The sequence below is a fragment of the Anomaloglossus baeobatrachus genome, chromosome 4 (assembly GCF_048569485.1).
Source record: "Anomaloglossus baeobatrachus isolate aAnoBae1 chromosome 4, aAnoBae1.hap1, whole genome shotgun sequence".
Lineage (NCBI taxonomy): Eukaryota > Metazoa > Chordata > Amphibia > Anura > Aromobatidae > Anomaloglossus > Anomaloglossus baeobatrachus.
This window is the reverse complement of record NC_134356.1, coordinates 667,182,697-667,206,567: the sequence shown is the minus strand read 5'-3', so window position 1 is coordinate 667,206,567 and position 23,871 is coordinate 667,182,697. Positions and strand designations below refer to the sequence as shown.

The 23,871-nt window shown below is 52.7% G+C and overlaps 1 protein-coding gene across 1 annotated transcript in view; it reads right to left on the bottom strand.

Annotated features, from left to right (window-relative positions):
• LOC142302077 (complement C3-like) overlaps window positions 1-23,871 on the bottom strand; it is a 339,126-nt gene that overhangs the window by 239,967 nt on the left and 75,288 nt on the right. Inside the window, exons 5-6 of the mRNA XM_075343156.1 lie at window positions 2,540-2,634; window positions 2,338-2,420 (exon numbers count right to left, since the gene is read on the bottom strand). Of these exons, the coding sequence (XP_075199271.1) occupies window positions 2,338-2,420; window positions 2,540-2,634 (178 nt within the window). The remainder of the gene's footprint in view (window positions 1-2,337; window positions 2,421-2,539; window positions 2,635-23,871) is intronic.

Here is a 23,871-nt window from a genome sequence, read left to right as displayed (position 1 = left end):
TTCCCGTTGGGACCTGCTCTGTCATGTTTGTCACCTTGTCCCCTCCCTGTTCTGCATGAGTGACTGCTCATGGACACGGCCGAGAACTTGCAGGCCAAACCATAAACTGTTGGGTTTGTAAATATTGTCCCTTCCTGTCCCCTCCATGCCCTTCCCGTGTTGCCAGTCTCCGGAGAGACTGGTTAGAGGAAGGACCCACAGCAGAGTCGGCTGGGGTCCGGTCACTACCAAAACCGGGGACCATCCTCCGGGGGCAGGGGTGTTGTGAATGTTAGTTATGTTTTGGCTGCTGGGAGGCTCCCTCTGGTGGCCAGGAATGGTTTGGACTTGGACCAGGTGTGTTGTGCAGTGGGTGTTTCCTTTGCTAACTCTCTGCTTATTTAAGTCCTGGTCTGATTGCAGGCTGTTGCCGGATGTCAGTTGTTCTTTGTATCTCCAGCCTGCTTAATCCTGGTTTACACCACATCTACTCCAGATAAGTGCTTGCTCTTTATTTATTGTCTGGTTCTTTTGCTTATCCGGGTTTGTCATTTGTTGTGGTTGGTTTCAGTTTATTTCCTTCCAGGGATTTTCCCCCTCAGTGGATTGTTGAGGAACTCCCTGCAGTTCTGTTTGGAGTATAGCTCCTTTGGGTCCATGTGTTTGTGGCTTGTTGAATTTGTTATAATTCTTGTTTTCTGTTCATTGGTATGACAAGGGCACCTGGTATAGGACGGAGTTCAGATCGAGCGATCTGAGGGCCTTTTTGTACTATCAGGAAGTTGGTATTTTGCAGGGTTTTTCTCTGGTCACCATCAGTCCCCTTTCCTATCCTTTCCTATTTTAGTCAGCGGGGGCCTCACCTTTTGCTAATCCTGTCATCTACCTGTGTATTGTGTTTTTCCTATATCACCGCAGTCTTTGAATGTGGGAGGCTTGCTATTCTTGTCAATTTTCTGACGCAGATAGTTATTCATCTTTCCTACCTTTAGGATAGTTAGTTCTCCGGCTGGGTTCGTGGTGCACAGGATGTTAGTTCACCCCTCGGCTACTTCTAGTTGTGATGGTTAGTAAGGGGATGGCGGCCAGATTAGTTGCCAATGCTCTTGTCACCTTTTGCCAATGATTTGTGGTGGTCTTCCATGGTTCCGGATCATAACACAGGGGTCCCCTTGGACGTGGGGCCCCTGCATGACTGCACCACACACCCCCTCCCCACACTAGGAAGGTAACACCCGTCAATCAAGACCTGATTGCCTCCCTCAGTGTTAGACAGGCACACCAGGTGGGCAGAGTCAGGTGGAAAGACACGCCCACCGAGGAGTCTGCTGGCCTGAGGCAGGAAAAGCAGTGAGAGTTTGAGTTGTAGACGAGTAGAGTGCAGTTGTGAGGAGGAGTTGAGGAGTAGAGTAGTGTGACACACAGTGCTGCGAGGGGCCTAGGTCGGAGCCTAGGACCCCCATACAGTCAGGCAGGCAGACGGCAGGGGCCGCCTGCAGGAGACCGGGAACACGACCGGTGGAACCGTAGGGACCGGACCTGGGTTGGAGCCCGCCGGACCCAAACCGGGGAGCCAACGGTTTACCGGAGCAACAGGAAGGGTACTCAGACCCTGACTAGGCCGTAGGCTACCACCATAGTCAAATTAACTGATTGAGGTCTGGACCTCATGGGGTCCTTTCCCATTCAAAGACCCGATTGAAGGCAACAGCCCAACCTAACTGGATAACAGCCACCGCCAGAGACCAGAAATCCGAGGGCCAGCGCCTGCGGGCAACGGAGCTCCCGCGACATACCCGCTGGGGAGCGGACCATACGTGCTTAGTCATCGTGGTCCACTGAAGTCTAGGTGCAAGAGAAAGGGGGACCCTGTCACACCGTCCAGTGCTTCAGCCAGCTGTGGGCCGCCCGTCTGACATCTTCTTTGGTTTACCAGAGACTCTGAGTGGCTTAATTGTGAGTACAACATCATCGCACCGCAGCACTGCGCCTCGCACCGCGGCTCCCTGCTACCGGGCCCCGGGACACACCGCCCCTACCCACGGAGGGGCTAACAACCGAGCTGCGCCCTGCCATCTCTCCCGGGAGCCCCTCCATCTTCACCGCAGTGGTGGTGCTCCATATCACCACAACCCATGGGTGGCATCACGAAAACCACCCCAACACCAGCATACCCGCATCCCCCGCGCGTAGCGCCAACCTCCCCCTTGCAGAGCGACGTGACCCCCGGGTCAGTGAGAGGCTCGAGCCACCGCCCGCAGTACGAGCACGGATCCGAGTGACTCGGCGGTCGCAGCCGAGGCCGCGGGGCGGTACAATAGCACAAAGGCTCCAGTTTGTTCACCGTCCTGTTCTTACCATATTCTTTCACTTCAAATTGTGTGGTGAAATTCTGTAGCAAGGCGTCTTCATACTTTGCTGAAATGGTCCAAAGTCCCAAACTGTAAAGTTGAAAAACAGTAAAATAATAATTAACATCCTCAACATTATCATTGTCCTCATGGTAAACAGATGTATCCTGGTGTATGTGGCCTCCTACCTCCATCTTTTTATTTCTCACCTTAAAAAATCGGTCAGTGTATGAGTCAGAGACAATATTCCAGTTTTGCTGGTTTGTTGAATCACTTCCTTTTTAACAATGATGTTATCAGGAGTCTGTGGAGAAAAGAGGAAATCCTAATTATACAAGTATGTTCTTGATTAGTTGACTGTCATGATGATAAAATATGTACGATAGTGAAAATTTTGCCTTGTCCTGATACTAGTTTGGCTTTGAAAGAAAGCAGTTTTCTTGGAAATGCAACTGTGGTACCCCAGTGGTCATGGGAGCCACAGTGGCATTGTTCTCCTCACCAGGGGGGCAATGCTATGCCTGGAAGCAGGGGAGAACTCTCTGTGTTAGGTAACATCACATGTCACACTTCCCAATTGAGGCCAGAAGGGGAGCTCAAGTCCTGTTTGGGGCGAGCTTTCCTGAACATTCAGGGCTGGGGAGGGGTTAGATCAGGAAGAAAAAGGAAAAACTTTAGAACAGTAGTGGCAAGGAAAGAGACCGAACACTGTCTGAGAGCTTCCTCTGAGCTTTCCAGGATCGAGCGCAGAGATCAGGACACCGGGGTCCTTGACTGATGGGTACTAACGGCTCAGAAATAAAACCCAGAGAACAGGATATTTTACATCCCCTGGCCAAACAGAGATTCCCATGGTGAAGCAGTAAATAGAGCCTGGGGCCGTGGTAATACAAGTGGGCCCCACATTTGGCTCACGCTGCCTGCCATAGGGGACCAGGCAGATTTCCAACAAGACAAGGGACCCACCCATCAAGCGTATTGCGGAAAGCATACATCACACCTGGCAAAGGGAGATTCCCCAGTGCTTTCAGGCTGACCGGACCACTGTAATTCAGGACATTAACCAGCAACCAGTAAAGGTAAACAACCAGTCTGTATCATCCAATTACTGTCGACGCCCTCAGTTCTGCACCCCAATGTATACAACCACTCTCATCATCCTCCCTGGGGGGGGACAGAACCATCTCGGCTGCGACATCACCATCCACCCCAGAGGACAGCGACCGCAGTGGCGGCTAATCCCTGACCGCATACCGTAGGTGGCATCACAAAACAACAACTCCAACATCCACCCATCCCCATTTATTGTGAACACCTCGGGGCACGAAACCAGGCAGCCCACCGTGGCCCAGACCTCCGCACCGACCCGATGACGAGTAACAGGTACCGTGAACCTAAACCACCACCCCTCTGCTCCGTGGGTGCTACAACTTGGAGTCACGAACAGAATCACGGGCCCACACAACGGGTACTGTGTAACTCTAGCGGCGGCTGTCATTAACTGCGCGGTGCGGGAGGAAAAGGTGCAAAGCGTAAACTGCCACCAAAGCTGCTGCGAGTTAACCCTCGATTCCCCAAGTGAGACGTGGAACCTAGCTGAGGTTCACCAAGGGGGGAAGAAAATGTCCAATCAAAAGGGGGACCCAGCGGCTGCTACCATCGCAGCATCAGTAATGCCGCTCTTCATGCCTTACATACTGGGAGTGATGTGGCTACCGCAATATTCAGGGGAGTCGTATACCTTCACCTTAAGCGACTTCCAAGAGAGACTGAGCAGCTTATTTGATGTGTATTCTCTGATGGAGAACCAGAAAGTGCGCATACTAATTGGTCAGTTAACCAGTGTAGTCCAGCGGGATGCAAAGTCCTGGGCAGACACTGACAAAGAGACTGTGGAGCGTACTCTGGCTCGACTGAAGGACACCTTCGACACCCGCACAGCAGCGGAGAGAAAAGAGGAATTCTTTGAGTGAAAGCATCGGGTGCAGGACAGTATACAGGCCTATGTTTTAAACCTTCAAGAGGTGCTGAGGGCCGTGAAACAAGTGGATCCTGGAAGTGTGCATGACGGGAACCGACTGCTGATCTAACAGACCATCGAGGGGCTCCTGACTGACGCCCACCAGACCAAGCTGCGTATAAAAGCCCTGCAGAACCCTGATCTGTACTTTGCTCTATTCAAGGACCAGGCCGTCCGGGAGCTGCGAGACTCGCCCCCGGGTGATGCGACTCCAGCCCGGTTCCTTGCCTTCACATACCCAGAGGTGGCGCCCTCCACCCGGATCACCGTGGAAGCGTATGCCCAGACTTTGGGTGGTGATTTTCCTACAGACCTCAGGCTACAGGTCCAAGAACTGTCAAAGAGCGTGGCCACGCTGATCAAGGCCGTGCAAACCATGCAGACCGCTCCACAACTCAAGGACACCGGGCTGGCCACTGGATCAGAGAGCGCCCCGAGACGGTGGCGGAGAGGACACCCATTGGCCCAGGGGCAGGACAGTGATCGCTGCGACCCCGCTGGGCAGCCGATTTGCCGACGCTGTGACAAGGCCGGACACTGTGCTTGAGACTGTCCACTGGACCCACAGGTACCTGGGGCTAGGGACCGACCCTCGGGTATGGGGAGGACCAACCTCACCGACTGGAGGGACAAGTATGTGGGAGGGTGGCTGTACCTACCTATCGTGCTGGATGGTATCCCGATGAACGCCCTTCTGGACACTGGGTCTCAGGTGACAACCATACCCTATGTGCTCTACAAAAGGTATTGGGTTGACTCTGACATGACCCGTGGCCCAGATACCGACTTGTCCATAATTGCCAGTAACGGCCAGCCTTTGCCACAGGTGGGTTACAAGGAGGTAATTATAAAAAAAAAAGACTGACTGGAACACCTATGTGTGAATAAGGTGCTAGCTTAAAAATAAATAACTATAATAAAGATAATAAGCTGCACACTAACCACTATAAAAATATAAACATGAATATGGCAAAGCATTACTGCTATAGCGATACTAAGTAAAATGTATTTTTCAATCTGGAAAAAATGAAATACATGAAAATGGTATTGTAAAACTGGTATGAATATTTGAAAGTAGTAGAGATGTTTAGCAAATGTATTGATCAATGCAAATGAGCCCGAAAACCAATGACAAGGTAATCTCTAATTTTTCAAAAACCTAACCTTAATGCCTCTATGTGCTATTAAAAATCTGCAAGTATGGGCAGATAGGCTCCTGGTTATATAGGATTGTGAATAGAGTCTGGTAATAGGGCGGGGTTCTCAGTCAGAAGAGACTGCATACTAATCAGAAAAGGAGGTAACCATCAAAGTGGGAAAGGTGGAACTGAAATCACAGGGAATGATAATTGTGGATGCTGATCGGAGGGCGCGTACTCCAATGGTGACTATCGGTACTAATGTGATAGAAAATTGTTTTTCTTCTGTAATTGTTCTATTGCAGCAGGTGACCGAACTGCCAGCATTAGGCGACAGCGGACATTGCAGAAAGAGATAAGAGCCCTGGTGCAGAGGCAGCAGATTGAGCAGATGGGAGGGGAAAATGGCAATGTCAGGGTGAACGACTCCTTTCCCATTGTGGTTCCCCCGAGAAGTGAAATGATGATCTGGTGCCGGGCGGAGATAGGCCTTCGGTGCAGGATTACAAGGCCCTATTGGAGCCCGTGTATTCGAAGGATAGGCCCAATGTCCTGACGGCCCGGGGGGTGGTCGACGTGCACCAAGGGCGGGTAGCCATCCGAATTTTGAATTGCGGGGAGGAGTTTAAATTGCCCCGGTATGCCACCATAGAAATTTCTCACTGTCAGCAATGCCGCCATTGAAGTAGCTGGGCCGTTGACTCCATCTGATCCAGCAGAGAGAGATAGTGCTGAGAGACCCCTAGACGATTGGTGCCAGCAGATGCACATCGTCACTTATACCACACCTCCCCACCAAAACCAAAGGGTCCATCGGGTGGTACAGGAGTACGAACGGGTCTTCAGTAGGCACCCTCTAGATTTTGGACAGGTGAAGGGGGTTAAACATCAAATTCCCACTGGAAATCACCCGCCCATCAAAGAGAGATACTGGCCTGTGCCCCCAGCTCATAACCAACGGGCCAAAGAGATGCTGTGGGAGATGAAGGAAGCAGAGGTGATAAGAGACAGCTGAAGTCCCTGGTGATGGGACAATGAGGATATGCGTGGACTATAGGCAGGTTAATCACATTACCCATAAAGATGCTTACCCGTTGCCTAGGATAGAAGAGTCCCTAGCTGCCTTAAAGTCCGCTAACTATGTTTCTACCCTAGATCTCACCAGTGGGTACTGGCAGGTTCCCTGGGCAGAGGAGGACAAAGAGAAGACTGCATTAACGACATCCACAGGCCTCTGTGAGTTCAACTGCATTCCGTTCGGACTCTGTAATGAACCCAGAACGTTCCAGCAACTAAAGGAATGCTGCCTGGGGCAAAAGAATTTCGAAACCGACCTGTTGTACCTGGATGATGTCATTGTCTACTCTAAGACGTACGTAGTTCACCTGCAGCACCTGGCTGAAGTGTTTGAGGCCCCACCCGGGTTTGGCCTAAAAGTGAAGCCATCCAAATGTCACTTGCTGAAGCCAAAAGTACAGTACCTGGGTCATATGGTGACAGAGTGGCTCCCGATCCAGAGAAAGCCACTGTCATTAAGGACTGTCCCTGACCCACCACCATCAAGGAAGTGCGGCAGTTCCTCGGCCTGGTAGGCTATTACCGAAGGTTCATGAAGGGATTCACTGAGATACAGTGCTGGCCAAAAGTATTGGCACCCCTGCAATTCTGTCAGAGATTACTCAGTTTCTTCTTGAAAATGATTGCAATCACAAATTCTTTGGTACTATTATCTTCATTTAATTTGTCTTCAATGAAAAAAAAAAAATTGTCATAAAGCCAAATTGGATATAATTCCACATCAAACATAAAAAAGGGGGTGGACAAAAGTATTGGCACTGTTTGAAAAATCATGTGATGCTTCTGTAATTTGTGTAATTAACAGCCTCTGTAACTTACCTGTGGCACCTAACAGGTGTTGGCAATAACTAACGCACACTTGCAGCCAGTTGACATGGATTAAAGTTGACTCAACCTCTGTCCTGTGTCCTTGTGTGCACCACATTGAGCATGGAGAAAAGAAAGAAGACCAAAGAACTGTCTGAGGACTTGAGAATCCAAACTGTGAGGAAGCATGAGCAATCTCAAGGCTACAAATCCCTCTCCAAAGAACTGAAAGTTCCTGTGTCTACGGTGCGCAGTGTCATAAAGAAGTTTAAAGACCATGGCACTGTGGCTAACCTCCCTAGATGTGGAAGGAAAAGAAAATTTGACTAGAGATTTCAACGCAAGATTGTGCGGATGGTGGATAAAGAACCTCGACTAACATCCAAACAAGTTCAAGCTGCCCTGCAGTCTGAGGGTACAACAGTGTCAACCCGTACTATCCGTCGGTGTCTGAATGAAAAGGGACTGTATGGTAGGATACCCAGGAAGACCCCACTTCTTACCCCAAGACATAAAAAAGCCAGGCTGAAGTTTGCCAAAACTTACCCGAGAAAGCCTAAAACGTTTTGGAAGAATGTTCTCAGGTCAGATGAGACAAAAGTAGAGCTTTTTGGGAAAAGCCATCAACATAGAGTTTACAGGAAAAAAAAGAGGCATTCAAAGAAAAGAACACGGTCCCTACAGTCAAACATGGCGGAGGTTCCCTGATGTTTTGGGGTTGCTTTGCTGCCTCGGGCACTGGACTACTTGACCGTGTGCATGGCATTATGAAGTCTGAAGACTACCAACAAATTTTGAAGCATAATGAAGGGCCCAGTGTGAGAAAGCTGGGTCTCCCTCAGAGGTCATGGGTCTTCCAGCAGGACAATGACCCAAAACACACTTCAAAAAGCACTAGAAAATGGTTTGATAGAAAGCACTGGAGACTACTAAAGTGGCCAGCAATGAGTCCAGACCTGAATCCCATAGAACACCTGTGGAGAGATCTAAAAATGGCAGTTTGGAGAAGGCACCCTTCAAATCTCAGGGACCTGGAGCAGTTTGCCAAAGAAGAATGGTCTAAAATTCCAGCAGAGCATTGTAAGAAACTCATTGATGGTTACTGGAAGCGGTTGTTCGCAGTTATTTTGGCTAAAGGTTGTGCAACCAAGTATTAGGCTAAAGCAGGCTTTACACACTGCGATATCAGTACCGATATCGCTAGCGTGCGACCCGCCCCCATCGTTTGTGCGAGACGGGCATATCGCTGCCCGTCGCGCACAAAATTGCGCACCCCCGTCGCGCACTCCTGCGTGGTCACACGGACCGATGTGTGCTGCCGCAGGAACGACGAACTACATCGCCCAAATATCAGCAACAATAATTGGGAGGTGTTGGGAATGTCACCGATGAGCGATTTTGAACGTTTTTGCAACGATTCAAAATCGCTCATAGGAGTCACACACAACGAGATCGCTACAGCGGCCAGATGTGCGTCACAAATTCCGTGACCCCAACGAGATCGCTGTAGCGAAATCGTAGCGTGTCATGCTACCTTAAGGGTGCCAATACTTTTGTCTGGCCCATTTTTGGAGTTTTGTGTGAAATGATCAATGATTTGATGTTTGTTTCATTCTCTTTTGTGTTTTTTCATTGCAAGCAAAATAAATGCAGATAATAAAACCAAAGAATTTGTGATGCTAATCATTTTCAAGAAGAAACTGAGTATTATCTGACAGAATTGCAGGGGTGCCAATACTTTTGGCCAGCACTGTAGTATCGCCACTCCAAGACCTCATGGTGGGCCGAGCTAAGATCCGGGGACCCCCATTCGAGTGGACCGATCAACAGGAGGAGGCCTTTATCCACCTGAAGCGGGTTCTTACTGGAGAAGGGATCCTGGCCTACCCAGACTACGGGCAGCCCTTTGTCCTCTACACCGACGCCAGCAATGTGGGACTGGGAGCAATGCTGTCCCAGATACAAGGAGGCAAAGAGAAGGTGATAGCCTATGCCAGCAGGAAATGTCGACCTACCGAACGGAACCCGGAAAACTACAGCTCCATCAAGCTTGAGTTTCTTGCTGTGGTCTGGGCAGTCACTGAATGTTTTAAACACTGCCTGGCATCAGCAAAATTCACAATTTACACAGATATCAACTCGCTGACCCACCTGGAGACAGCGAAGCTGGGGGCGCTGGAGCAGAGATGGATGGCTCGGCTGTCCAACTATAGGGTTCTTTACACGCTGCGACATCACTAATGATATATTGTGGGGGTCACGGTGCTTGCGACACACATCCGGCGTCGTTAGTGACATCGCAGCATGTGACAGCTAGGAGCGACGATCAACGATCGCAAAAACATCAAAAATCGTTGATCGTTGACACGTCACTCCTTTTCATGATATCGTTGGTGGTGCATGCCGCTGGTTGTTCGTCGTTCCTGCAGCATCACACATCGCTATGTGTGACACTGCAGGAACGACGAACATCTCCTTACCTGCGTCCACCGGCAATGAGGAAGGAAGGAGGTGGGCGGCATGTTCCGGCCGCTCATCTCCACCTCTCCTCTGCTATTGAGCGGCCGCTTAGTGACTCTGATGTGACGCCGAACGCACCTCCCCCTTGAAGGAGGGATTGTTCGGCGGTCACAACGACGTCGCTGAACAGGTATGTGCGTGTGACGCTGCCGTAGCGATATTGTTAGCTACGGCAGCGATCACCAAATGTCACACGAACGACGGGGGCGGGTGCTATCGCAACATAGCTAGCAATCGCTAGAGTTGTCACAGCGTGAAAAGCACCCTTATGACTTTACAATCAAATACCGGGCGGGGCAAAAGAACGCAAACGCAGATGCCCTGTCCTGGATTCCTCATCTGCCAGAGGCTGTGGAAGACTTGGATGAAATAGAGGAAGTAGAGATGCCAGCCTTCTACCGGCACTGTGCCTCCCAATGTTCGCACAAATGTGAGGGAAAGGCAGGCACCAGAACAAGTAGCCTCTCTTAACCCACTGTCCCACCATAAATAGGAAGAAGCTCAAGATAGTGACCTGGCCGTCCATTTGGTCAAGGAACTGTTAACCCAAGACGACTCATACACGGGCCCAGACACTCCCCAGGAAATACGACAGCTGTGGAAAGAAAAGGGCAAACTCTTCATCTTCAAGAAAAAGTTGTGTAGAAAGCACATTGATCCACGAACTAATGCAATGGTCTAGCGGATAATAGTTCCGCGGAGGGATGCCCCAATAGTCCTGGCGGACTATCACGATGGGGTGGGGCACTTCGGATGGAAGAATCCGGAGACCCTGCTTTGTACCCGTTTCTACCGGATCAGTATGAGACCTGCGATTGAGAAATGGTGTCGATTGTGTGGACCATGTAGCCTGAGACGGAAGGACTGTGAAAGCCAAAGAGCTCCCTTGGAACCCATTGTCACGAAGCAGCCACTTGAACTAGTGTCCCTGGACCATGTGAAGTTGGCTCCGAGTCGGTCCGGTTATTTCTACGTCCTCACCATAGTAGACCATTACTCCCGGTTCTTGGTAGTAGTCCCAGTTAAAGACCAGATGGCCAAGACTGCTCCCAAGGCATTCCATGAATACTTCTGTTGGCCCCATGACTACCCAGAACAAGTACTTGTGGAACAAGGATCAGCCTTTGAAGCCAAAGTGTTCCAGGAATTCTGTCACCTGTATGATTGTAAGAAGGTAAGAACCACACCGTACCATCCCCAAGCCAATAGGCTGTGTGAAAAGATGAACCAGCTGGTGCTAGATCTGCTGAAGACCCTGGCCTTGGAAGAGAGGAACCTGTGGCCGGAAAGGTTGCCCGATCTGGTAGATATATACAATCACATTCCGGTGAAGTCCACCAACTGCACTCTGGCTTACTTGATGCGGGCCAGACCTGGCAGGTTGCCAGTCGACCTGGACATGGGAGTCTTAGTGCCTGAGGCAGCTCAGCCCGATGCTGACTGGGATACGGAGCGACAGCAGCAGTATTGCCAGGTCCATGAGTGTGTGGAGAAGAGCCTGACCCAGGCCAGGCTGAAACAAGAGATAAACTACAATGATACAGCTACGGTGGCTCCCTTGAAACCGGTAGAGCAGGTCCTGAAACGAAAACGGAAAATGCACAAATTGGATGACAGATGGAAAGCTGAACCATATACCATCATGCCCACAAACTTCAGCAAAGATGGAGGAAGAACGACAGCAGCAGTTTCTTGAGACCATCTAAAGATATGCCCCAGTTAGTTGAAGGTCAACGAACAAGGCCCAGACGTTCCCCCGTCTAAAGAGCAAGAAGAAGAAATCATCCAGACCATGCTCGGGCCGTTCCCCAAAACCTGGACACAGTGGAATCAAGCTGTTGTAGTGCCCGCCCTAACCTTCTATAAAGCTGCCCCACCTGAAGCAGTAGTGACCCTAGTCCAACCCGAAGACCTACCAACCAGCGAACCAGATGTCACATCAGCAGAGGAACCAGAAGACCTGCCTCTTGCTCACGGTGAATCATACCCATGGAGAGTCTAGGGTGTAATGAAAGTCCACCTGTCCTGCCAAGAAACATAGGGTCCCCTTCTAGCTTAATCATAGACAGTTGGGTTGGGTCAGGAGAAATACCAAGAAGTGGTGGGTTAGGGGCAATCCTGCGTAGGACGCTTCAGAGCAACCTAGGCTGAAAACCGGCCTGGTAGTTAGAAACAGATGTATAAAATGAGTTGAAAATGCACTGCTATCAAATGTAAATATTCTGTGTATGAAAATTGTATTGTTTGTAATATATTGTACCCTTTTTGTCTTTAAAGTGTTTACTCAGTCCCAGAGTACTGAATTTAACCAAGGGGGAATGTGGCACCCCAGGGGTCATGGAAGCGACAGTGGCATTGTTCTCCTCACCGGGGGGGGGCGACGCTATGCCTGGAAGAGGCAGGGAACTCTCTCTGTTAGGTAACATGACATGCAACATTTCCCAATTCAGGCCAGAAGGGGGAGCTCAAGTCCTGTTTGGGGCAAGCTTCCCTGAGCATTCTGGGCTGGGGAGGGGTTAAACACAGGAAGAGGAAGGAAAAAGATTAGAAAAATAGTGGTGAGGAAAGAGACTGGCCGCTGTCTGAGAGCTTGCTTTGAGCTTTCCAGACCGAAAGCGGAGATCAGGACACCGGGGTCCTTGAGTGACGGGTACTAACGGCCCAACAGTAAAACCCGGAGGCCAGGAGATTTTACATCCCCTGGCCAAACAGAGACTCCCACAGTGAAGCAGTAAATAGAGCCCGGGGCCGCGGTAATATAAGCGAGCCCCACATCCGACTCACGCTACCCGCCATAGGGTACCAGGCAGATTTCCAAAAAGACGAGGGACGCTTTGAAGTTTCAAGCCATAGTGACCCACCCATCAAGCGTATTGAGGAAGACATACTGTACATCACTCCCAGCAAAGGGAGATTCCCCAGTGCTTTCAGGCTCACCAGACCACTGTAATTCGGGATATTAACTAGCAACCTGTAAAGGTAAAGGAAACAGCCAGTCTGTGTCGTCCAATTACTGTCGGCGCCCTCAGTCCTGCACCCCAACATATACTACCACTCTCATCATACTCCCTGGCGCCCGCTCCACCTGCGGCGGACAGAACCATCTCGGCTGCGACCCCACCATCCGCCCCAGAGGACGGCGACCGCAGCGGCGGCTAATCCCTGGCCACATACCATAGGTGGCGTCACAAAACAACAACTCCCAACATTCACCCATCCTCTTTTATTTTGGACACCTCGGGGCACGAAACCGGGCAGGCCACCGCGACAACCCCAGACCTCCGCAGCGGCCCGGTGATGAGCAACAGGTACTGTGTACTGTGAACCTAAACCACCAAACCCCCCACCCCGTGGGTGCTACACAACCTGGTCCTTATAATCTATTAAAGCACATGGAAATTATATCGGTCCCCAATTCTTGAGCTAAAATCGGAAAGCAATGGTTCCACTTGTGGAGAATGTTAGTTTTTCTTGTACTGCAAGGTTGGACAGAGATTTTATAAGCCATCGTGTAATACCACATTGCCAGGCTAGCCAGGATTTCTACTACAAAAAAAAGCACAAAGAAAGTGAAAGGGGGATAGGTCCTTCCAAACCTTTGCAAAAGGCCCAACTCACTAATAGCATTCAAGAGCAGAAAGTGGTTAGTGTATAAAACATAACCCTAAGAATTCCAACAAGCCTACAACCTACAATAACCCTCAGTCCAGTACACCACTGCGCAACCAGCTCTGTCCTAAGCTATTGAACCATCACCCATGACCACTGAGGAAGGATTCTCCGGTCGTGATGGTTAGTATACCCAACTTAACCTAATAAATAACACACCGACTGCATGCGACTTGGTTAAACAAATTGGCCACAGCAGCCTTTATTACCTATTATTAACATTCTAACACAAGGGGGCGCCGTCCAACGGGCGACCCCAAACAAATAATAGGTAACACATAAATAATAACTGTACATGTAACCCCATGTAGGCCCGGTCCAGAAACCACTTCCTCCACCAATATCCCTGGCCGCAACACTCCGACCCAGAGATGAGGTATTAATCACCCCGTGGATTAATACCCCCCAAACTTTGCAGAACCCCGTGCCTGCAATTTACCGGAACCCGGAGACACCATATCAAGACAGTGCCTCTCAGTCCAGCCACCAATCCCTTACAACCGCCTCTGGACCAGACCTACCCCCGCTGCTGCGACAGAACATACGACTCTTTTTAACCTGTATTCCTTTTCTTTTTTTTTTTAAACTGCATCATTCCATTTTCTCATTTTGTTTTCTTTTTTTTTTTTTTTTTTTTTTAAAAAAAAACATAGCCAAAACGAACTCACAAAACACAAGGGTGGGTGGGCGGGAATCCTTTGCTGTCCGGAGTCACAAGGAAGGTAAGACCCCTCCCCTATAGTTTATATACTAGCCCCCTCCCCACCCTACAGTGACCCTATTCCACCAATCCCCTATAAGGGCCCATAATGCCCTTTAATTCACTTTATTAACCCCTCACTCCCTCCCTTCCCTCTGGTCATGTCGCCCCTCCCCCCTATGGGGTCCATGGCTTTCTTGACCACTGAGGAAGGATTCTCCGGTCGTGATGGTTAGTATACCCAACTTAACCTAATAAATAACACACCGACTGCATGCGACTTGGTTAAACAAATTGGCCACAGCAGCCTTTATTACCTATTATTAACATTCTAACACAAGGGGGCGCCGTCCAACGGGCGACCCCAAACAAATAATAGGTAACACATAAATAATAACTGTACATGTAACCCCATGTAGGCCCGGTCCAGAAACCACTTCCTCCACCAATATCCCTGGCCGCAACACTCCGACCCAGAGATGAGGTAATAATCACCCCGTGGATTAATACCCCCCAAACTTTGTAGAACCCCGTGCCTGCAATTTACCGGAACCCGGAGACACCATACCAAGACAGTGCCTCTCAGTCCAGCCACCAATCCCTTACAACCGCCTCTGGACCAGACCTACCCCCGCCACAGGACAGGACACGTGACACCTTACGTGGCCTGGACCCGCCACACACCCAAGGCTTGCTCCACCATCATGCAAACCCAAGGCCCATAGATCAGAACCAATCTCCTTAAGGTGAACCCCATCACCCCTCCGAAACTGCCACTTCGGCGACTCCAGATCCGCATGTCGCACTACAATACCGCCATTTCTCCGCACGAAACGCGCAACCACCCTGTTCACTTGAGCCCGGGCGCGATTAAGCTTCTCAACTGACCGTGCCCCCCTCCACACCAATGTGGCCACAATATCCGACCATACCACTATCAAACCCGGATACCTGGTCCATAAACGCAATAGATCCATCTTGATGTCCCTGATCAAATCACGTGATGCCCGCGCTCCCAAGTCATTTCCCCCCCACGTGCAAAAACCAACACGTTCGGAGGTCTATCCACCCTGCAATAGTATTCAAACTCCGGCACGACCCTGCTCCATTCCATGCCCTGCACACCGAACCACTTGACCAACGCAAGCGATCTGTCCACACCCAACTGCCGACCATTCGGGCGAGCGTCGGCCCAACGGGCCCCCCCAGAACACGAAGGAGTGCCCCAGAATCCATATCAGGCAGATTCCTACAACCAAAGAAACTTTAATAAACAAAAAAAAAAAAAACCCCACCAACTCCAATTTGCAGCAAGGAACCCCGACAAAGCCACAACCAACAACTCTATAAAGCCCTCACTGGGACAACAACTGTGGGTGCACATAACCCTGAAAACGATAAGACTCCCACCAACCGATTCGTCTCACCATGTCATCACCCGGGCCCCAACGCGAAGCCTCCGCAGCCGCCCCGATCCTGAAGGAATGAGACCCGTAATCTTCCGGGCATTCCCCCGCACAGCGCAAACAACTGTACAACTCCTCAGTACGGCCACAAACTGGTAACGAGACAACCAAGACCCATCCACGTGCCATAACAGCGGGCCCGGAAGACCGCCCCCAGGCCGCAAAACTTCCTCACCATCTGCACCGGGCATAACTCATCCCCTTGCACCGCGTACATCACAACCAACCTGCCTCGACCCATCTGGTCTATTTTGGACCGCTTAAGCTGACACTCTACTCTCCGTCCCACCACTGCCACAACCTCGGACATCAGACCACCCCCCCTGAACCTGGAAGGGCTCACCAACGCCCCAAAAAAGGCTAACACAAAAGCCGTTTCAAAAGCACCCTCTCATAAACTGAGACACAAATTTCCCGCAAACCATCCACCAATCGCCGTAACAAAACCAAAGAAATGGGCCGCCTAGTGTCCCGCTCCTTCGCCCCTTTACGAAAACCCTTCAAGGCCTGCCGCACCCGAAATCCCGCGACATGCCCCACTCACCCCTGACCTTCAACCAAAAGGCCACAGCCGCCACCCTAAGTATCATTGCTGATGCTGACTTCCCAGCCCTGAAATCCTCGCTCACCAATGCCAGTAGCGCCAACAAGTAATTTGCTCGCCCGTCACCAAACATAACTCCCAGCATCTCCTGCCACTCAACCCACACTTTAGCATAACGGCACCAAGTCACCTCGGTCACCGAATTCCCAATTAAACCCGCAATCAATGCCTCACCAGGCTCCACAAGTCCTCTGGACACACCGCTCCGATCTCGTCCGCCCCCGGCATTAACTCCCGCAACCCGTGGAACTGAAAACGAGATAAAGCGTCCGCCACCCCGTTATCAACCCCCGCCACATGTTTCGCAACCACATGAATGTTCCACAGTAAACACTTGAGCACCAAATGCCACAGATAAGCCACTACCGGTCCGGACTTTGCTGACAAGCTGTTTATCGCATGCACAACCACCTGATTATTTCAGTGATAGCACACTTTACGTCCCGAAAATTGCGACCCCCACAACTCCACCGCCACCACGATCGGAAATAACTAAAGCAAGGCCAGATTCCTTACCAGACCAACCTGCCGCCATTCCTCAGGCCACCTCCCAACGTACCAATATCCCTGAAAAAGGGCGACGAAACCCGCCAACCCGGCCGCGTCCCTGTACAGTTCCAGCGCACCATTGGGCACCACCTTCTTCAACCACAAGGCTCGGCCGTTAAAACGTTGCAAGAAAACATCCCAACCAGAAAATCCTCCTTGATCTCCCGCGTGACCCGCACAAAGTGCGCCGGGGACCGTACGCCTGCCATAGCTGCAGCCAAAATCCTAGCGAACACCCGCCCAATTGGCATAATCCTGCACGCAAAGTTCATCTTCCCGAGCAAAGACTGCACCACCTTCAGCCGCACTTTCCGTTCTGCCAGCATTGCTGCTACCGCGCACCACAAGTCCACCATCTTCCCCTCCGGCAGCCTGCATTCCATAGCCAAAGAGTCAATCTCAATCCCCAAAAAACCGCATAACCGGCGCCGGCCCCTCCGATTTATCCTGTGCCAAAGGGATCCCAAAGCTATCCGCCACTCTCTGTAAGGTGAACAACGAGCCAGCGCAAACCATGGATCCTGCCGGACCGACACCAAGAAAATCATCTAGATAGTGGATAATGGAGGACAAGCCAGACACGTCCCGCACCACCCACTCAACAAAGGAACTTACCGCCTCAAAATACAAACAAGAAATTGAACAGCCCATAGGCAAACAACGATCAACATAAACTTATCACCCCACCAGCAACCCAGAAGGTGCTGGCTCTCCGGATGCACCGGCAGCAAACGAAACGCCGATTCTACATCCACCTTTGCCATCAATGCACCGCGTCCCGCAGACCGTACCAAGCCCAGCGCTTTGTCAAACGAGACGTAGTACACTGCCGACAATTCTGGCGCGATGCCATCATTCACTGACGACCCCTCCGGAAATGAAAGATGATGGATGAGCCGAAATTTATTCGGCTCCTTCTTTGGCACCACCCCCAACGGGGACACCACCAGATTACTGCACGGCGGGCTCTCAAATGGATCCCCCATCCTGCCCAACTCAACCTCTTTCCCCAACTTCCCACCCACAACCATAGGGTGGTCCCTCGCCGACCGTAAAGTACGACAAACCGGAGGCAATGCCTCAACCGCCGACGGAATCTGAAAACCGTATAAAAACCAAACCGCAAAATTGACGCCGCTGCCCCGTCCGGATACCTATTTAAAAATGGCGCCATCGCCCCTATTTTCACCGGCGTCCTCCCTTTTACCAAACCCGTCCCCAGCCTTGCCTTTCCCTTTTTTTAAAAAAAACATTTGGAAAAATGCAGCCGGAGCACTCATGCTCGAACCTGCATGCTGCACCAAATTTGCACTGGCCGTCGTGAACTTGCCAGCACAATCCCTTTTTCTGGGTACCCGAGGGCCCGGCTCCCCCCCCCCACGAAAGGGCTGGCTCGGGGCCGCCATTAAACGCATCCAGAAGGAAATGTCCTTATGATCCCACCGCATGCTGGGCCGCAACGCCTTCCGCTGCCTAAACTGCTCATCATACCGCAGCCATGACAAGCCCCTGTACGTGCGATACGCCTCCCCAATTGCATCCAGATAACCAAACAGAGCCGAGCAGTGCTCTGGCTCCTTTTCCCCTATTACACTTGCCAAAATTGCGAACGCCTGCAGCCAATTGGAAAAAGGAACGAGGAATGAGCCTATAACGGCGTTTTTCTTCCTCTTCCCTTTCCTTCTTGGAGTCGCTCGGCTTCACCCTGTCCAGATTAAATTTTTCCAAGGGTAGCAGGGAAAATATCTCCACATACTCCCCCTTCCAAATCTTGTCCCTCACCTCTTTCTTGAGGTGAGCCCCTAACGGTCCCTCAAAGCACACGTAAACTTGGCCCTATTATCCAAACGCACCACCTCATCCTCCTTTTCCTTCTCCTTTTCTACCGCTGTTTTACCCGCGGGCTCCACTACTCCACCAACCGCACCCGTCCCTACCGGCGCCGCCTCGCTGCTGACCGACACTGCGCCATCCACCGCCGACCCGTCCAGGCCGCTGCTGCCCAGCAACTGACTAAGCAATGCTGACCCCCCCTGGCGCTGCCGTGCCCGCAGCCACCTCCCCAAAACTAGCACCCCGCGCCGCAAGCAATGCCGAATCCACGGCTAGCTCACCCGACCGTGGCGCAGAAATGGAAATCGGTACCGCGACGTCCTCCGCCATCTGCTCGTCAGATTCGTCCCCCCTGAGGGCTCCCTCTTCTTCCTCACTGTAGTCGTCCTCCACCGTTCCAGCTCCAGAGGACGCAGCCGATGCATCCCCTCCACCACGGCCGCCCTCCTGGGCCGCCGCGTGGGCACTGGCGGTGGGCATCCGTCTCTTCCTATGCGGCGACAGCCCGCGGGACCGTCCTGTCCCCCGGGCCGCCGCTGACCGAATCCTCTTCCTGGAGGAGCCTCTCCCTGAGCTCAGGGGGCTCCCCACCGTCGCCTCCAGCCCTCCAGGGGCCCCAACCGTGGCATCCCGCTGGGTCCTCCCCGGGAGGGGGAGACCGCTGCTGCCGGGCGCAGTACTGATGACCTGAGGGACTTGGCGGGAACTGCAGGGCTCCTGCCGTCCCCCCCGCTCCCTGCAGCCTCACGGGTATCCGGGTGCCGCCTGCACACACCGGTCCCCCCGCTGGCTGCCTGCGGGGGGTACTGCTGGCCTCATTCGACTGCTGGGCCCACTCCCAGTTGGAAGCTGCCGCAGGGCCGTGTCCCACCGCAGGGTGCCCGTCACCAGGAGCAGGTCCCAGGCTGGGCACGCCCCCTCTCGAAGTCTCCGATCTCCGGTGGGCACGCCCCCGGTCCCGGGCTGCCGCTGGCCTGTTAAATTGAGCCCGAGGCCTGGGACCGGAAGTAGGCCCCAGGCCGGGCCCGCCTCCGTCCAGGCCGCCGCTGGCCTCAGATCGTCGCCGGGCTTGCTCCCGGCCGGGAGACGCCGCTGGGCTCCTTACTCCAGCCGGAGGCCCGACATCAGAAGAAGGCCCCGGGCTGGCCACGCCCCCTTTGCGTCCGCCGCGGCCTCGCCGGAGATTCCTCCCTGCAGCCGGGGCAGACGCTGGAAGCAGCCGCTGCCTGCCCCGCCGCGGAGGGTCCCGAGGGGGGGCTCTCACTGGGCCTCCTTGCCCCCCCTGCGCCCGGGGAATACCTGATGGGGGGTGGGCCTGGAACGCCGCCCGCGGCCGAGGGGGGACAAGGGGCAGGTGCCGACGGGGAAACCCAGGCAGCCCTGAAGTGGGACTGCACTGCCTGGGCCCCGTGCACCGCCATCGCTGATCGGATCATCCTGTCCAGTTCCTGGAGGTCCGCCATGCCGTTGGTCAGGTCGGAATCCTTTGCTGTCCGGAGTCACAAGGAAGGTAAGACCCCTCCCCTATAGTTTATATACTAGCCCCCTCCCCACCCTACAGTGACCCTATTCCACCAATCCCCTATAAGGGCCCATAATGCCCTTTAATTCACTTTATTAACCCCTCACTCCCTCCCTTCCCTCTGGTCATGTCGCCCCTCCCCCCTATGGGGTCCATGGCTTTCTTTCCCTGTAGACTGTGAGCCCTCACAGGCAGGGTCCTCTCTCCTCCTGTACCAGTCTGTTTTGCATTGTTAATGATTGTTGTACGTATACCCTCTTTCACTTGTAAAGCGCCATGGAATAAATGGCAATATAATAATAATAAATAATAATAATAATACATTGAAATGTTCAATCTTAAAAGACCACCTATTGCATTCGTAGATGACTTAAAACATATGCACACACAAAAAATAGAATCAATCACCTACCCTGGGTGAGAAAGGTGGAAGCACGAGAGTCAGGAACCAAAGGTCATGTCAAAGCCAAAAGGGGAAGCAGAGACGTGGTCAGGAAACGTTACCAAGGTCAGAGCCTGGGTGAGCAAGTAAGTGTGCCGCCCCCGTGGCCAGCAGCCGCCGCTGCCGCTCGGGTCCGGGCCTTCAGGAAGTGGTTTCTCAAGGGTCCCCGGACCCGGGGGATCCTGAGGACACTCCAAATGAAAAGGTAGGGGGTTGGACGTATATGTACGGCTGGGCCGTATTAGAGTTCGTGACGCCACCCACGGTGTGTGGTAAGGTTGGACACCACCACTGCTGTGACGGGGCACCCGGAGGAGATGTTGTGCAGCAAGTTGTTAACCCCTCCGTGGGCAGGGATGGTGGCCCCGGGACCCGGTGGGCGTTGGTGCAGGGAGATGGGCAACCGCAGGGTGCTGTGGTACTCACTATTATTGAACACACGAGTCTCTGGTAAACCAAAATGATGGTGGTCGGTGCCCGCAGCCGGCTGCGTTCTGGTCCCCCACCCGGCTGGTGGTCTTTGTCTTTCTCCCGCACCTTTGTGAAAGTTAGACTACCTGAGCCTGAAACTTCAGAAGTCCGCTCCCGACTTGTGACGGCCTAGGGAGCCCTTGCCCACAGACGCTGGCCCGTGGGATCTCTGAGCCGTGGCGGTGGCCTTTTATCCCTTCTCGGTGGGCTGTTGTCTTTTTTTGGGACTTTGGCTGGGACAGGACCTAGAGTCCTGGCCTCAATCAGTTAATTAACTAGTCCCCAGTAGTTTCTGGACCTAGCTTCAGGGTCTGAGTACCAACCTTTGTGCTCCAGTTTCTGGGTTGGTTCCCCGGGTCGGTACCGGCGGGCTACAACCCGTCTCGGTCCACCTCGGTTCCACCTAGCTGTCTTCCCGGCTCCTGCAGACGAGCACACCGTCTGCCTCCTAGCCAAAGGCACCAGGGCTCCAACCCTGGCATCTGTCAGTTTGCCTCATGCCTTGTCACAGGCCTGGCCTCCACTCTCCTTGAACTCTACAGGTGTACTGACTTTACTTTCTCCTGCCTCAGGCTATCAGGACTCCTCGGTGGGCATCTTCCAACCGCCTGGTTCCGCCCCCTGGTGTGCCCATCAGCCCTGAGAGAGCTGACTAGGGTGTATATGGTTGGCTGTGTGTTACCTTGTGAGGGGCAGGTGTAATGCGGGGCTCTATCTGTGACTACCTGGCCCGGCCAGGGCGTCACCCTCTCCCTTGGTTAAACACAGACCGTCCGCGGGCTGTCCGACCACCACTGGTTTATTTTGCGTTTTGTAACTGAAAAAGATAAAACATTTACAATTATAATAACATATTTACAATTCATGAAGGCTTATTTTTCTTCCCATAACGGGAGGCAATTTTCTTAAACGTTGCAAAACATTTTTATTAACCGGGAACGGGATGGGACCGGGTCCTTTTCACCATTACCCACCCAAACAAACCTAAACCTTGATGCTGCCTCTACAAACCAGGTCAGCACCCCTTTTCCCCAGTCCAGGAAACGGGTTCGGGTCCGGGTGGTGCCCACACGGGCCGGGTAATAAGTTCCTTACCCGGCAGTCTCTCTCAGAGGTCCCACGTCCAGGGGACCCCTGACCTGGAGGGTAATCACCGGTTTCTATGGTGACGGGACCCCGGCCTACTCTGCCGCAGGCCCTTCCTCCAACCAGCCTCTCCAGAGGCTGCAGGATGATGAAAAAGGGTGGTCCAGGGGCTATTTACAAGGCCCAACTAAAACACTTGACTCTCTGCAGGTACGACTTCTTCTGGCGCTTTCCCACAGTCCACCACAGGACAGCACGGGTCCCCAATGCCACCATCACTCACGGGCGGCACTGTCCATAAAGACCCCGTCTTCCACTGCCTGCAGTGCGGGTACGACTGCCCCTCTAAGCCGGACTCTGCAAACGGGACTGTTCTCACTCCAACTCGTCTTGTCGTTCTCCATTGGGGCTCCGACCCCTGATGGCGCCTTCTGGGGCTCCAACAGCAGCGGCGTTCAACAAGTCAGACAAGGCTCTCCTTTCCTTCCACCCCGTGTGCTGGATGGCATCTCCCGGGAACTTGGAGACGTTCAACAAAGGTCGGGAGTATAACAGGAGTGAGTCCTTCACTTAAAACTTTTCAACTTTAAAACTGTAAACTTGGGGTTAACTTACAGGGTGTTGTTACTACTGCAGGGGGCCGTACTGCGCAATCTTCGGCCGGGACATCGGGCTCCCCATCCAGGTGCAATACATCCCCGGGCTCTGAACCTCCAACGGGAATGGTGGTGGAATCGTGGACAGCACAGCTTCCTCCAGGAGCTGTGCTGCACGGTGCTTGTTTGATGTATATTCGGCAAGCTCCAGCTCCAAGCTGATCAGGCGCGGCAAGGGGGTCTGTGTAGCTTTGTTCTGGCGCAGCACGGCTGCAGCCGCCCTCTGTTCACGGGCCCACACCACGGTAACCATCCTCTGGACTTCCGCCTTCCAGTCGAGTACCTGCCGCAGTGTTTGGGCTCTCACCCGGACGCAGAATCTCGATAACCCCTGCTCCAGCCAAGCAGCGGTTCCTGCGGGTAGCTGATTCGAGTTCCGCTCCTCTGCATCAAAGGCCACTCCTCCTCTCCCAGTTTGGAGCCCCGCCACTCCACCAGCAGGGTTAGGTGCGGACGTCTTCCCGCTCTCCCTTGGTCTTTTCATGGCACTCCTCTCTCAGGCCGGTAAGTTTCGTTTCGCCACTTCCGACTCTGCTTTCCGGCCGTGTTCCCAGGGGGCGGGCTTCCACTCTCGCGCTCTTTTCGCGGGGAAGAATGCTTTGGCGGGAATCTTCGCACCAAAAAATGGCGGCAAGATGGCGGATTCTGAAAATTTCACAACGGACCACCGTTGACTTCAATACAGAGCGCACTTCCACAAGGTAAGTGGATGGGTAAGTATCCTGTTCATGACGCCAAATTTCGTGGAACCGCCACGTCATTGATGACCTCATGGCAGCCATGCCTCAAACACTTCACCAGTCATCGTCTGACGACCAATGGTGAGGTGCCAGATCATAGGGGCGGGCATCTGCGAGCCAGTCCGGAGTGGCCACATCATCAGGACACCTGACACCCTCTGCCCTATCAGGGCCTGCACTTCATGGACATGCTTAGTGAGGTCCTTACCGGACCTAGCCTCTGATGCACTAAGTACCTGA